Raw genomic sequence first — 16,396 nt, forward strand, 5'->3', positions numbered from 1 at the left:
AGTCTTTTGCTCCACAGGAACCAGCTGTTGGCCCTGGGCAGTGCTAAGGGAGGGGGCCGAGCTGCCTTTCCTGGGTGTCTCTGGACACATCCCGGAGCACTAGGGACTTCCAGTCACACCAGCTGACAATAGACACCTGATAAGGCAAAGGACCACCCCATGGCAGCCCCAGCTCTGCTGAAGGTGCAGCTGGATGCAAACCCAATAAACACTGAGTCCAAAAGGGGCCTGAAGTCCTGCTTCTCTCTGGAGCTCATATGCCCAGCTCTGGGTTGCACGCCCAGCTTCTCCCTCCACTTCTCAGGCCCCTGAGACCTGCCCCAGCCCATCTCTCTGCCTAGGCATCCCCTTCTAGTCCTGCTCATCTCACTGATACCAGCATACTGGTCACAGACCGTCTCCCGGAGGCATCCGTTATCCTCATGGCTTTCAGTACCTCCTGGACCAAAAAGACCACCTTATGCCGTAGGCAGGAGATGCTCCTGCTGACATCAGCGGCGCTGTGCTGGATGAGCTCATACCCCTGCCCCCTGGGTATCAGCCAGAGCTGCAAACACGGCGCCGATGAGCCCAGGGTACCCCGACAACAGCTGGCTGGGCAGTGCTGCTGGGCCACGACAAAAGCAAAGCAGCCCAGGCCTCTGCTCCCACTCCCTGAAACTGAATCAGACATCTCAGCAGAGGCCCACGACTCCTGCCCCGTTGTGCAAGCATTGGGCAGTCCAGCCCACTTTGCAGGGGACAGATTGCTATTTTCCCCCCCTCTCGTGTGCAAAGGAAACTTCAGTGAAGCTTGGATTGGCCTTGAAGGGGCAGTTGGCATGGGAAAAAATCAATCGCAGTGGAAATCTGTGACTAATTGACAGGGGGAAATAAGGATAGCAGCAGACCCTGACTCGTGCCAGGCTGCTCCAGGCTGCAGCATGCCTGCCTACTTTGCTGAGGCAGCTTTATCCACCCCTAATTAGCTCCTTTCCCTTTGTTTGCTGCACCAAAGGCAGTGGACATGGAGTGGGAAAAGAGCATGGGGGCAGCTTTTCAGCTCTTCACAGAGGAAAAAAGCTTGGCACAGATTTCCTCTCATTGCAGCCCCCTGAGGTTGCAAATTGGTTGGGGGGGTCAAAGAAAAAGTCCAGTGCAGGAATGGGACAAGGAACAGGTAACTCCAGGGTCTAGATGCCTTGGTCTGTTATGACAAGGGAAGCATCAGTGGAGCTAGCGGGGAGGTGAGGAGCCCCCACACTGACTTGCAGCAGGTAGAAATAACTTGGCTGCTGTCTGGTGGGGGTCCGATGGGACGGGGTGATAGCTGGGCTCCCGGGAGCTTGGCTGGACCACAGCCCAGCTCCTTAAAGGGAGAAGTGCCTAGGAATTAGGTACCTCAGTACCTTTGAGGGTCTCCACACCTTTGGGGAAATTGCACCCAGTGCAATTTAAACAGGTGTGCAAAACTAATGCACATTACACTGATGTAAAGGCCTGGTGTGTTTGGGTCCACAATCAACCAAAGCGTATCCAGCCGCCTGAATTTCAAATTCCTGACATCACACACACATACACATGCTCCCATCACCTCTGCCAAGATGACCGTGCTATCAGGGAAATAAGCAATGGATGCTCTTCTGTTTTCTTAAAAAAAAAAAATCCATTTATTGAAAAAGTTTCACATTTATACAAGTTCCCCATAGAAAAGTCTGCTCCCTGCTCAGGGTAAGAACTAAATACAAAAGATCCAACCTCTGCCACTCGTGGATGCAGCTGGGGCCTCAAGCTTTCCCAGCTGGGGGCTCATCTGACGGCCACCGGGCACAGACAGCTGTCCCAGCAAGAAGTCAACAGAAGTTGTACATGTGAAATAGGTACAGGGAGGGATTTCAATCTGAAGCAGACACATGAATGGCTCTGAGGTCCATGCCACAGAGGCGGCTGTCAGAGCAAGGCTAGGTCATAAGGATCAGATGGGCCACCCATGCTGCTGTATGGCACGTTTCAATGCCGGGGCTGCCCTTTTTTATACAAAGGGGTCAGGCGATGCAAGTGCCTCTCCACATATGCAATATTTAGGGAGCCAGGATAGAAGAGGCTGGCTTCTTTCCTTCCAAATGGAGAGTTTGGGTGCGTCTACACACGCATTTTACTGAGCATTAGCTTATTTTAATGCGTATTAAAGCATCCCTAAAAAAAAAAAGGGTCCTTCAGCTAATGCACATTAAAATAGGCCAGTGCACATTAAGCATCACTGAAAAACTGTTCTCTTTAGTTAATGTGCATTAAGACAGGTGAGTGCACATTTCCCTAGTACCTCACAATGGAGGTACTAGATTTAATGTGCATTAACTAAAGTGCATTAATGCACATGTAGACACACACTTTGTGTTTGAGCTGCCACTATCCTGTTAGCTATTACCCAACAACTGACCCCGCCTGCCTAGGTCAGTCTCCTGTGTCATAAGTGCCACCTGAACCAAATGCTTTGGAGGAAGGCACAAAGCCCTTCATTACAAGCTGCATGTCTTAGTGACGGCTGCTTGCCATAATTATTTGAACACTGGGATTTCCAAGCTCTTTTTGATGAGCTTGGATAAAAACTTTGGATCAGTTGCTTGAAGAAATGGGCTGAAACTGTCTAGAGGGGAAAGGCCATCCGGGATGAAATAGCAGTGTACTGAGCTTGGTGGGTATTGAGAGGCAGCATCCAGGGGAAGGTTTTATGGGCTGGCACTGGGCTCAGTTTGGGTTAATGTATTTATTTGGAAGAAGAGGTAAACTCCACGTTCATTTTTTAAGGTGAAAAAACCAGCTGCAAGCTTCAGTGAGGAGAGAGAACTAGTGGGAAACAATCCAGAGCAGTTAGAAATTTGAATAGGACTTTTTAAAAACATTAACCAACCTAGGAAATGGCATGTTAATACATCTGGGAACATGTAGGAGGCATTCAATGGAAAGCAATAAAAAGATGAGTACTTAGAAAGCAGCAAGGCTGAAACGAGCCTCTCGGGTGATGGGGCACAGCTGCTTACATAGATTTTTATTATTTTTTGTACTGGGAGGTGGTGAAATACAAACCAAGGGAGTTGTTGCAAAGGTAGAGGAATCAAGTCTTAGGCAGGGTTATAAGACATCCGTGCAAGGCTCTCTGGGGCTTTCGCTGCACTGCTGCATCTGAAATACAGCGCACCTCAGTACCAGAAAGATGCTGATAGACCTGGAGGGATTTTTGAAGAGGAAAATGATGGAAAGGGCTGGACTGGTAGAGGTGATGAGTATGTGTGTTTTGCATGGAGGAAAAAGGGGTGAATCTGAGCACAGTTAGATGTGGGGCGAGCAAGATAAGGAAACCCTTTCTGGCAGTGAGAAGCACAATACCGTGGAGCATTCTCCAAAGGGAACGCTTTCTAATGAATCACCAAGGCAAATTAGACCCGAGAGTCACCCTCCGCCAGCTCCAAATAGCACCTACCTGCCTTGTACCACCTGCAAAAGACTTGGAGGGTAGGCTCATCTCCGTGGGGGTGAGTCTACCATCTTTTTGTGGACTGATATCTGCAGCAAACAGAGAGATAAATAGGAAACGACAGAGAAAGTGCAAGGACCTTCTCACAACAGGGTCGACCTGCCTGGTTGGGATCTTTTGGTTGGGATCTTTCTCTTGGTACTACTGCTGCATAGAAAAGGATATAGATTTATGTACACATCCCCCATAGCAGGCTGCAGCTGAACTGTTACCATATGTTTCTGGATTTAAAAAAGCACCAAGAGTCGTCTGGAGAAAGGATCCCCCCCCCTTGGACTCCCAACGTGCTGCAGAGCTGGTATGAAAGAGGCTGGAGGTGGCCCAGGTCCAACGAGCATGGCTAGGCTCCCTCTGTGGGGTGGGAGAAGGAGGAGGATCGATGTCCAGTAATGGGGAGGATTATAGCATGCACGTTTGGGCTAAAAGCAAGGCGGGACGCAGACGGCTGGAACTCTGCTTTGACCAGGACAGCAGCGTCTCAGCGTCCTTTCCACAACGGCCTCCGCTGGTGATGCCGGCGGCTTCGGCTCCCCGCTCCGTTATACGTAGTCCTTGCCACTCATGGTGCTCTTGGGGTAGGGCCGGGAGGGGGGATAGGAGGTTTCTCTTCGGGGACAGGAACAGCAGAGGAAAGCGCCGCCCAGGATGGTCAGCGCCGCGGCCGCCCAGCCGATGAAGAGAGCCTGGCCAAACTCAAATCTGGGAGAAACGACAAATCACGGTGGATAAAGCAGTGGAGAAACCCCCAGACACAAAGCACTGCTCAGTTCATTTTTTTTCCCATTGCCCTCTGCACCCCTCCTCAGGCCTCGCTTTCCCTGCAGCCACGGAGGCTGGAGAAGCGACTCCCCTCATTCCCACGTCTCCAGCACCCACTGCCATGAGATGCCATCATCATCCTGCACCTAATTTGTTCTCCTAAGACTACAGCAAATAGCACTTTGTACTGATCGTGTGCACGCAGACGCATGAGGCTGGGGTCCTGTTTGTGGCTTGAGGGGTCCGTTCCCATCTCAGTTGGGAATAATGGTTAAAAAAACCCACCATAAATAACCAAAAAAAGGGAAAAAAATCCTGTTCTTTTTGCATCTACCATACTCCCAGCTCGAGACCCCTCTTGGGTGAACTTTCCCCCGCGCATGACAAAGATGCTTGCAGGAAACAAATGCAGCAGCCTATGGTTAACATCGAGGAACTCCCCCTTGCTGGCGGCTCTAGCTGGCATATTGGCAGGGGTATAACATGGCATGAGTCAAGAGGGAGCTTAAAAAGATTCAGACCCACAAGCAGAAAAAAATCCGCTCCAGCTATGAGTCTGCTGCTGCTGGCTTGTTGCAAAGCCACATCTGAACAAGCTGCCGTAGTTTGCAGCAAGGGCTTAGCGCCGTTCTGCTCTTGCAGAGCTTCTGGAAACCAGGGGGTCACGGCTGTGGGAAGGCACATCACATCCTGCCTCCAGAAGCAATGTGTTTTGGGCAGAGGTTTATCCTTTTTATCACCTTTGCAGCAGGGCCAGCCCTACATCCAAGCCTCTCAATGCATTTCCCCAAAGACTGCTCACTTGGGAGCCCTGCCCCGTGCTATTGCTTCTCATAGGAGATTGCTTCTGGGCTCCAAGAGCCTTTCCTGAGATGGCTGGGAGCCTCATTTGCCGTGACATACTGAACTGCGATGCAAGAAGGTGCATTACCTCGTGTTGACGGGGGTGAAAGGGTTGTAGAAATCCCGAGCCACTTTGTTCCCGTACCAGGATGTGGCCACAAGGACGGCAAAACCTGCAAGGGAAGGCTCAGGCAGTGAGATGGACGGGGAGCCGATGGGGAAAGCTCAGAAGCAGTAATGTGTTCCCTCGTGGACTGAGGACCTGCAGCCCTGGATCAAATTGTGGCACTCAGCCACAGCCCTATGTTGGGTGGGAAGAGAGCAGGAGCCCTGGAGAAGTATCAGGCATCCAGCCCCAAGGGCCCTCAATGGGCCAAACTCTGGAATGAGGGAAGGAAAAGCACCCTTGTGCAAGGGGCAGCTGCAATTTCTTCCCCTGGCGTCTAAGGTTTCTTGGGACTTTCCAACCCAAGGAAGAACGCCCTGGGAATCAAAGTCCCATCACCCACACCGATATGTCCAGGCAGCTAGTGAACAGGGTTGGCCCAGCTGGCTAATTTAACCCTGTGGGCAATGGCAGTTTTGGCGACGGCTGACCAAATAAAAGCCAGGCCTGGGGATCTGCTGCGTGCCTGCAGCTTCCAACGAGTTAATAAAGGCAGCAGCAACCCTTTCCCAATATCCCAGCACTGCAGACAGGTAAAACCTGACTGCTGCAGGCCGGCACATGCTTGATTGCAAAGTAAAAGCTATGCAGAATGGGGCGCGCATAGATGTACTCCATCCTGGAGCAGTGACTCACCCGCAATTAGGAGAATCACACCACCCAAGACAGCCATCCTCATCTTCTTCACCTGGTCATCTTCCAGGCACTTCATGCATTTCATGCCGGTCATTGCCACGATTATGCCAATGATTCCCAGGAGGATCCCAGACACCATCAAAGCCCGGGTAGCCTGCAGGCTGCCTAGAAGAAGGAACATAGTATTGTCCATGAGAGGGGTAAGCACATTGGAAAGGTCTCAAGGCACAGGCTGCAACTCAAACTCAATGCAAGGTGGGACGTGGAGCATCTAAGCTGACCCAGGGCCTTAGACGCTGCAACAAGGACAAGTGCAAAGTCCGGCACTGAGGAGGGAGCGATCCCCTGCACCGGGGCAGGCCGGGGCGACGGGCTGGGCAGCAGCTCTGCAGAAAAGGACCTGGGGGGACAGGGGACAAGAGGCTGGACAGGAGCCGGCAGTGCGCCCTTGTTGCCAAAAAGGCGACCGGCATCCTGGGCTGCATCTGCAGGAGCGTGGCCAGCAGATCCAGGGCTGTGATTCTCCCCTCTATTCAGCACTGGGGAGGCCACATCTGGATCCTGTGTCCAGCTGTGGGCCCCCACTGCAGAAAGGATGTGGACAGGTTGGAGAGAGTCCAGTGGAGGGCAATGAAAATGGTTGTGGGCCTGGGGGGCAGGACTGGCGAGGAGAGGCTGGGGAAACTGGGCTGATCTACTCTGCAGAAGAGAAGACCGAGGGGGGACTGAATAGCAGCCGTCACCTCCCTGCCGGGGGGCTGCAAAGAGGCTGGAGCTGGGCTGGTCTCAGTGGGGGCAGACGACAGAACAAGGAGCAATGGGCTCAAGCTGCAGCAAGGGAAGTTGAGGTTGGATATTAGTAAGAGCTTTCTCATGAGGATGGTAGTGAAGCACTGGGATTTGCTACCCAGAGAGATGGTAGGATCTCCATCCTTAAAGGTTTTGAAGACCCAGAGCCTTGGCTGGGATGACGCAGTTGGGGCTGGTCCTGCTTGGAGCAGGGGTTGGACTAGATGTGACCTCCTGAGGTCCTTCCAGCCCTTGTTTTTTATGATTGTATAATGCTATGAATGGTGATTATCTTCTCAGCCATGCGAAGGGGGATTACTGCTGGAATTCAGGACCTTTTCTTCCAACAGTGTCTCAAATACTCTTTTAATGCAACGCTGCTGCTCTCCAGAAGCTGCCCTTGTTGAAACACTAGGCAACGCCTACCTTAAAGACAAATCATACATCTCATGCCTGAGTGTTAGTCACAACTGGGTGAACTATTTGTGAACGATTGTATTCCACCATGCATGATTATAGTCTGCTCTTACATGCATTTACAATCATGCGCGTGCGCACACACACACACACACACACACACGCACATTCACACTTACACTCATGCTAGGTTCTGCACCTATGAAGCCAAAGGGCACAGGAACAAATCTTATGGGTTTGCATTTCAGATGCCTGCTGGATAAGGACTCCTCTCGTACCAAAATACCTGAATATGAAGGATGTTTGCGTGGTTTCCTTTTGTACGAATGACTTTGCCATTCTGACTTTGAGCCCATGGCTGGTAGCTGGGGCTTCTCAAAGTAAAAATTAGAACCACAATGAAGAGATTACTTGCAGGAGAGAATGGAGTAGATCATGAGCAAGTTTCAAAGCAAAACCGAGGTTTCTGAAATGATGGGCTCTTACCCATTTCTGTTCCTTTATACTTACAGCACTCTGCTGCACAGTTGTCTTATGTTGTGTACTAATGCAAAGAAAATCCTTGCTAGCGTCTCGCAAAAATGCAAAGGCGTCTGGTTTTACACATTCCAGCAGCTACCACGGGGGTCTGGCTAATCTAATCTAATCACTGAGGTTTGCATTTTGCAGTCACCACCCTGGCCTCTGCGTTGCTAGAGTTAGAAATGGGGTTATAAAACATAAAATCACTGCTGGGGACACTTGCAGATGACTCCAATGTTGGTGAAGCAATACACTGTTGGAGGGGGAAGTTAGTTATACAGCCTGAGCTGCGTTGCTTGGCAAGACAGGCTCTTCTGTGCAACACACAGCCAGGGGAAGGGTGTAGGGATGAAGAAGGCAACACCACACTTTCAAAATGGGGATGCTATCTTGACTCTGGCCTCGGTAGCTAAATGAAACCAGCTCCCAGGGCAATGCTGCAGTGCAGGTGGATATCATGATCCCTTGAATGGATAAGTCGGAGAATATCAAAGAGGAGCAAGGAGGTGGTATCTCCTGCGGAGAGGCTATCACTGGATACAGCGTCCTGTTCTGGAGTCCACCCTCCAAAAAGGATGCTGAAAAGCTGGAAAGGATTTAGAAGAGAGCTACAAGAATGAGGTGAGGGGTGGAAAGCCAGCAGAGGAGGAGAAGAGGTGGTCTGAGCACGGCCACTTATCCAGGCAAGAGACTGCGGATGGCAGACAGCTTGAGGAGAAAAAGGCAGAGCAAGGTGTTAAAACAAAGGCTGTCAGAGGCTGTCACACGCTTGCCCACCCTACTCGATGACCACGGATCTGTGTCCCTTTACACGGGATCTGAATCGGTGATACCCCTACCCTGACTTTTTATATGTCTCCCAGGGCGAGGGCTCAAATTTGCTGGAGTTTCCCACCAAGAAGGCTTTTGCTGGCCCAGCTACGGGGCTACTTTGGTTGAGCTCACTTTCTGCTCCTAGCGCATCCTGTGCCAGGGCAGACGGCTGGATGGGCACCTCTGGGGGTCCCACCCTGGGGGTCTGCGCTCACCACGGCATCAATCCTCCCCACGTACGGTTTAGGACCTTTCGTCCCCTCTTTGAGCGGCCAGGTGGGTGCAAGCCAGCCAAGGCGACCTGCTCTCCCTGCACCAAGGCAGCAAGGCACCAGGATTTGAAGACAAATCTGGGCCCATTTCTGTGCAAAATAACTCTTGGTGTAGGAGCAGGAAAAAAAATAAATCGGCCAATATCTAGATGTGCAGGAAACGACACACCCTTCCCAGGAAAAGACACCCATGAATTTGCATTCAGAGCGGAGCGGGCTGGATCCTGCCTCCAGGGCTTCCCTTAAAAGGGAAAAGACAAGGCTCCTCCCTGGGCTCGAAAATGAAGCCACAGACTATGACTAACTGAAGCCCTTTTTGCAATGAAGTTTCTGTGGGTCATTCCCCCCTCCCGTATTTCACAAATTCTGTTGAATGACTTCGCAAGCACATGTTGAGGGCACAGCACAGCTCAGACTGCCCCTTCGGCCTTTGGCCATTCAAAGGCCGCAGGGAGATTTCAGCCAGTGCAAAATGCTAGCTGCCTAAGCTCTGCTTTCTCCAAGCAGGAGAAGAGATGATGTGCAACGGCATGTCAGACCTGCTGTGGATTTCTCTGGGCTCCTTCTGATTGCTAACGAGATAACCCCCATGGGAGGGAAGTTGCACACCCCAGGACGGAGGCAAACTGCCTGGGAAACAGAAAAAAATGAGGGATAGAGAGGAGACTGCAAAGCCCAGCTCCTCTGCAAGGAACCGGGGGAGCAAATCAGTGGGGAAGGTGCTTGAGAGAGAAAACTGAAGTGGTCTTGGAAGACTGGGAAGGGCCTTTTCAACACATGCAGTTTATATCTGCAGCCTTCCCACGGCTCTGGTAAACAAGGATCCCCGTCCAAGTGGCCCGGAGGGAGGAAGAGAGGGGTCACAAGCCCTTCCCGAGGCCACACATGACGGCTTGCACGCCCCCGGCAGTCCACGCCGTCTCCACGGCTCGGCAGAAGACAAAGGCAGATGCCAGGAGGGAAAGAGGGGGGCAACGGGGCCAGGCCCGGAGGAAAATGGGCAGGATTGCTCCTCTTGAACAGATCCTGTTATGCGGCAAGGGAGAACGCAGCCGAGAGGGACTCGCGGTCCTCCCGCTTACAGCTGCTCGGTTCACCCCACGGTCTCTGCAGGGCGCGGACCACGTCTGCAGAGATGGATCCATTTCTCATGCACCGTGCCCCCGGGCATCGCCGCTGTGGTGCCAACAGCCCAGGACAAAGGAGCCGGTTGTTTGGCGCAACCAAAGCCGTAGCTCCGAGTAGGAGTATCCGAATCTGCAGGAAACTCTGGGTGAGAGCCAGGGGACAGGGCTAGGCCAGGACATTCGTCTTCTTAGGGCACACGCTGTCTTCCATATAGGAGCGGGGCTTCCCCCTGCAACTCGTGCTCACACCAAGCATTACAGCGAGGTCAAGGGCGGCGTCAGAAAACTTGGGTAAAGCGGGCGGCTTTTATCTAAGTGGTGGGAGGCCTCACCTCAAGCACCCGTGCTTGCAAAGACTGCCCTTGCAGCAGCAACAGGGTTGACACCATGCAGCATCCGCATCATGGGGTCACCACGATCCCCGGTGTATGAGTTTTTAGGACTGTGTTTAGGACCAGCCCTGCTAACACCAGCTGGTCATAAGCACTTGCAGGATTTCGTGTTCAGAGCTGCTGGGGATGCTTAACTATGGGCAATAACTAGCAATACCGATAGGCTCAGGCATGCTTCAGTCATGTGGCAACCCTTTGAATCTCGCAAGGCTGTGCAAACTCACGCCGGTGCGGCACGGCTCTCCCCGCATCTGCATCGCAGAAAGCAACCTCCCAGACCACAATGTCAGCTCGCGGCTTTGCAAGGCAGGATTTGGGTAAATGAACAGCACGGCCCGTGCTTGATTTGAGACCTAAATAATTGCTTTCCACGGCTATGAGTATCTGGCATCGCAAGAACCTGTTGCACGGTGTGGGTTTGGGATCGCTTTGTATCCTCGCATCATGGGATGCGGTTTGTTTATGCCGCCAGCGAGAGAGGGGAGAGAGCAGCTGTGTTTGGACAAGTCGCAGCAAGGGAGGTTTAGGTTAAATATTAGGAAAAACACTTTCCCAGTAAGAGGGTGATGAAGCAGTGGACCAGGCTCCCCGGAGAGGCGGTGCAGTCTCCATCCCTGGAGGTGTTTAAGACCTGGGTAGACCAAGCCTTGGCTGGGATGAGGTAGTTGGGGCTGGTCCTGCTTGGCGCAGGGGCTTGGACTGGATGTGACCTCCTGCGGTCCCTTCAACCCTCATTTTCCATGACAGGTGAAGGATATTTTGCAGGCCTCTTGCTGACCCCCCGCTTCCCTCCGGCAAGGCAGGTGTCTCCTCTAGGCTGTGCATGTACCTGCCCTCGGGCCGTGCTGCTGGCAACCCTTCCCCACCAGCAGATCCAGTCCCTGAAGGCCTGCATGTCTTTCTCTGGGCGATTCCCCCTCCCACAAGGCTGAACAAGGCCCACCCGCCTCCAAGCGACAGAGCCCCGGTCCGTGATGCTGACATCCTCGTCCCTTCAGCAAGTGGGAACTACCCACGTGTCACCGATTGCACATGCGCTGTGGGAAATGCAGCCCAAATTGCTCTATTTGCTCCACTCCAAGTTTTCCTGGGGGGAGGCTGCCTATGCTCCCTCCCGAAACCGCGCTCTCCAGGCTCCCGTTGCATTGCGCCTGGGCTGGCAGCCCTGAGCTCCCTTCCTTGCAGAGCTGCGGGGTTTGGCTGCACGGAGCCAGGCCGCGAGCGGGGCAGCGATGGAGAGGGGAAGGCTGCCGGACCCCCAGCTGATCCTGGAGCCAGCTGGCCATCCCCACCCGCATTCCTGTCCTGGGCTGGACACCGAGCGGTCAGCAACGCTCTGCCCATGGAGACTCCCCAAGGAGGAGACAGACCTGGCCGCGGTTGGGTTAATTCCTGCAATGCCAAGGCTGGGAAGCCCAGCAGCTTTCAATTGCTGTGAAAGGCTCCCGACACCCATGACAGGCAGACGTACTGTCCCATAGCAGCCCCCTTTCTAATGCCAAACCAGTGACGGGGCTGGAAACATTTCCCCCAAACCCAAAGCTATTCTGCACCCGTAGACTTGCAAATTAAGTGCATGCTATTTATCAAGGCCGCATGGTGAAAAGGCTAGGGCTCTCTCCCAGGTGATACCCTGGCTACCTTTTTACTCCATCCAAACACCGTGCAAACATAAACCAACCCTCTCGGTGCCCACAGAGGCACAGGGCTGAATGCACCCCCACCTCGCACGCACAGCTCGCACTCTGGAGAGCAGCAGCCGTGCCCTGCTCTCCTCTGCCAGGCTCCTCACGGGGCAGGCTGTTGTCTACGACAGCTCCTGCCTCTCCGAGCCTCTAAGGGCCCCCGCCTGTCTGCAAAGCTGGGTCCCCAGAGGATGCTTTTAAGGGTCACAGGTTTGCTTGCAGCCGTCCCCGGGTTGCAGGTTGACAGGTGAAACGCAGCCTTGCCGTTTGACTGAATTCAACCGCGCCCTGAATGACAGGCCCCGGCTTGCCGCCAGCACGGGCACATTTCCACGGGGTAGCGACAGAGCCCTGGCACAGCTCCCGCGGTGCCTAGAGCCGTCAGCCAAGCCAGCCTCGCCCGGGGAGACAGCAGAGCCGGCAAGCTGGCTGGAGAGGGGTGCGTTTTTCCCCACGCCCCCAGCTCCTGGGAGAGCCTGGCGCTGCACAGCAGTGACCCCCACGTGCTGCTAGTGATGCCCCGAAAGCCCCGGCGAGGGGTTGCAGATGGCACTGGGTCTCACCCCACTTCAGGTGCCTGGCGATCGTGAGAGATTCAGGGACGCTGCAAGCATTGCAGCCGAGGCGGGTGCGGCAGACGCTCCCTGCCAGGGCAACGCCTGGGAAAAGGCCCTGGGGATGCTTGCCGTGCTCCCTTCCTGTCATCCCGGGGGGGCACAGCCAGCTCTTTGGTAGCAGAGGACTCCTGACATGCCAGCGCACCAGGGTTATGAATGACTGCTATAAGGTCATTCGTAACACCGACCTCAGGAGGGAGTGACCTGCTGACCACAGTGTCTCATTGCACCCACCTACTCGTGCACGTTCAGTCACGCCACTCCGTGAATGCCGGCAGGGTCAGATTAGTTGGGGAGAAGACCCTAGGATTTCATAGTTTCATAGTTTCTAGGGTCGGAAGGGACCTGAGCAGATCATGAAGTCCGACCCCTCGCCATGGCAGGAAAGAGTACTGGGGTCAAACGACCCTGGCAAGGTGGTCATCTAAGGGTAACAGGCTGGGCTTGGAAAGGAGTGGTCTGCAGTGCCATGCGAGACCCAAGACTTGCCCTGAGCATGGCACCAACAGCCTGGCACTGCCAGTAATCACTGCTTTGCTATCACTGCCAGGGAGAGCAGCATCTAACCGAGCCAACAACCATGGGAGGACACCTGGGCTGAGTTTTGCATCTGCTCTGCTGTAGCTGGGCTGCATCTCCAGCAGTTTCTGGTGGTCCGTGTATGTGCCCAGAGGACTGCACAGCTCCCGTCTCCTCCGTAAGGAGCCGAGGACATTGCACTCCAACCGGCCGGCGTGGGTAGGCACCACCCTTGTCGCTGAAGTGTATAAACACATCCACTCCCCAGCAAATAATTAAAGGGACCGACAGGCTCCTAAGTGGGCGGTGGGTGAGGCTGCTGCATTTCTCCAGCCTTTCCAGGTGAAGGCCTGGCCTATCCTCAGATGTGCAGAAATGTATGTCACCAGGGCTGGACTCGGGTGGGGTGGGGGCAGTGTGGACGGATGCCTCCGGGATGACAGAGGCTTGCATTTGGATGCATGGCTGGGGAAGCAGAGCTGGCTTCTTGCCGGGAGCTGGGAAGAGGTTATGAGAGCAAAAGCCCTTCTCTGCTGTCTCAGCCACAGCCAGCCGCATGCAGGTGCAGCTTTTCTGGCTACGGCTCCCGAGTGCCCGCCCGGTGGGAATTGTCCCAGAGCCAAAAACCTGAAGCTAGGAAAGAGAAATTCGAGCTGGTCCCCACCTGCAGAATCAGGCCCTGCTGCTCGGGTCCCGGGGGAGGGACGACTGAGGACAAGGCTGCAGACATGAGGGATTGCATCCTCGCGGACGAAGCAAGCGTCTCGGCTGGAACTTGCCCACCCTTGCTGCCGGCACGGGCACACGCACCCTTTGCCCCGGCAGCTTTTGCATCTGGTGCTAGGCAGATGCAACTGGTCAGGACTGGAGGGATGCGAGCGGTGGAGCAAACCCAGCAGCATTTGCACTTTGGAGACACCCGCGATGGACGTGGCTGCCACGGGGTTGTCTCCGCTGATCAGGCTGTGCCACCCACCAGGATTTTGGGGAAGCTCCTGTCCCCTGGTTGCTATCAAGAAGAGCCTGGCCAGGTGGAGCTGGCTATGACCTGGAGAAAACCTGGCTCTCGTTCCACCAGAAACCAGCACTGGAGATGGCACAACATGGGGCTTTTCCCAAGCACCCTCCTTGGGAAAGCAAACCCCACCTCAGGGGTTTGCAAACCCCACCTATTGCTTTGCAATCAGTAAAGACTGCCCAACCTGCCCCCTTTACAGCCTAGCACATTTGTTAAAGGGAAAACACTCCTTTTGTTCTTCTGGGAGGTGCCCCCTCTCTTGGGGGCAGAGGTAGGTATTACAGCAAGGACTCAGGCAGGCAGCCGAAGCAAAAGTATATATAAAATATTTATAATACAGCATATATAAAAGTAATAAAATATAAAAAGTATATATAAAAATCTTTGCAGAAAAAAGAAACCCCAGTGACCGATTCCCTTGTCTCACCCCGCTACACCCCCAGCAGACTCCTCGATGGGAGGAAGGTACCTGTAGCAAGCACTTGTAGGATCAGCACATACACCTCGGTCTGGCTTCTGCATCCCTACTTGTCAAGCCCCATTCAAGGGCTTCGGTGGCATTAAATGTGGCCAGATATCTCCCCTGGGACCGGCTACATGAGATGCACCGGCTCAGGCTGGCCCACAACCAGAGCTTTCCTGCTGGCTGCAGCCGGAGCCGATTGGGGCCCTGGAAGTCCAGCGAGCAAGGCTTGAGAGCAGGGGTGCGCGGGGTGCCGGGAAGAGCCAGATCCGGAGAGACACAAGCTTGGGTAGGGGACAACCTCATGGACCCACCAGCTGAACCAGGACAGCAGCGCCCTAGAGCTGCCCTTCTGGGATCAGGGTGCCGGACTCCATCTGCAAGGTCCCTTCCAGCCCCTAACGACTATGAAAGCATTAAACTTGAGAGTGGGGATAGCAGGGAGACCCCCCCAAACCCGCTGCACGCACTTACTCTCCAGTTTCAGCAGGGAGTCGTATATCTTGCACTGCATCTGGCCCGTGCTCTGGGTGACACAAGACATCCACAGCCCCTCGTAGATGGCCTGGGCTGTCACAAGGTTGTCCCCGGCGTAGGAGGACATCTTCCACTGGGGCATAGCCGTGCTGACGATGATGCCGATCCAGCCTACAAAGGCCAGGATGAAGCCCAGCAGCTGCAGACCTCCGCTGGCCATCTCGAAGGGGCTGTGAAGAGGATGCCACAGTCCCTAGGTACCAGTCCACGCTCCCAGCACCTGGGCAGCTGGTAGGATTTGCCTTCTTCCTCCCCCTTGGAAGCACTCAGGCGGAGATGTGAGTGCAAAGGCTCGTCCCTGCCTCTCTTATCCTCCAGGAGCAAGGCAGGCGTCGGTGCCGGCTCCTCGGGCTAGAAACCACCTGAATGAAGTCAGAGCATCTCTGGGTTGCAATTTAAAGCCGAGTCCTCGGGGCTCCCCCTGGTGGTTTCACCCGAGCCCTCGGCTCCGGGGAAGGGGCCGGGAGGGCCCAGACCCAGCCGAGCCCCCCCGCCCGCCCTGCCAACCTGCGTCCAGATGTGCATGGCTTACGGCGGGGCGTGGGGAGCCAGGGGCCTTCTTCCAGCGCCCCGTGCAATCAGCTCCAGGTGGGAGGCAGAGCTCACAAACCAGTGCGCGTGTCGTGTCGGTGATACCCGGGTGCCACACCGCAGCCGGTTTGCTGGGGACTTGCGATCTACAGGGTGACTAATGTTCAAAGCCACCGAGTCGCGTCCCGGCAATGCCGGGTGCTTTCTCCCCGAGGGTCTTGCACGCTTGGTAAATGCAGGCCGGCGAGCGCCCCTGCGCCGCCGAGGGCCAGGCATCTCGGCCCCTGGAAATGCATGGATTCTGCTTTGTGCCGCGCACCGAGGTCCCTGAAGGCCCCTCGCCCTGCCCCGTCTCAGAGGGCCACTCGGCTCCCGGCTGGACCTCCCGAGGTGGCCGTGGGTGACGCCTCGGCCTCTGCGGCTGGGAAACTGGGAGTGGGTGCTTGCCCTGGCTCCCGGCGGGACGGTTAATGCTACGGGACTGCAAAGTGCTTTGGGAACTGGCCTAGGAGAGGCAGGACGGGAACAACCGGTGTTTGCTCAAGGATGCAGAAATGCAGAGGAGCTGGGGTGGTAACTCAGGCACACGTGGGTGGGGGGGCCTGTTTCATGGCCAAATTGCAGGGAGGAAATCACTCTCCCGAAGTACCCAGCTTTTGCTTTCTTCCTGCCTGGAGCAAACCCCAGGCAGGCTTCCTGTGGGGTCTTTCTTTTCCCTACATTTTTTTAAAGAAGCCAAACGTGGGCATACCTGTTCCTAAATCATCACTTCCACG

General features: G+C 54.7%; 1 protein-coding gene across 1 annotated transcript; it reads right to left on the reverse strand.

The window, feature by feature from the left end:
- Positions 1–1,630: 1,630 nt before the first annotated feature.
- CLDN1 (claudin 1) lies at positions 1,631–15,441 on the reverse strand. The gene is made up of 4 exons (XM_090054195.1): positions 15,027–15,441; positions 5,919–6,083; positions 5,205–5,289; positions 1,631–4,213 (listed from the first exon to the last, which is right to left on the reverse strand). Exons 1-4 carry the CDS (start codon positions 15,247–15,249, stop codon positions 4,054–4,056), a joined length of 633 nt encoding a protein of 210 aa, XP_089910321.1. The 5' UTR covers positions 15,250–15,441; the 3' UTR covers positions 1,631–4,053.
- Between the last annotated feature and the right edge of the window lie 955 nt (positions 15,442–16,396).

The sequence above is a fragment of the Crocodylus siamensis genome, chromosome 6 (assembly GCF_052110815.1).
Source record: "Crocodylus siamensis isolate JL-2025a chromosome 6, ASM5211081v1, whole genome shotgun sequence".
Lineage (NCBI taxonomy): Eukaryota > Metazoa > Chordata > Crocodylia > Crocodylidae > Crocodylus > Crocodylus siamensis.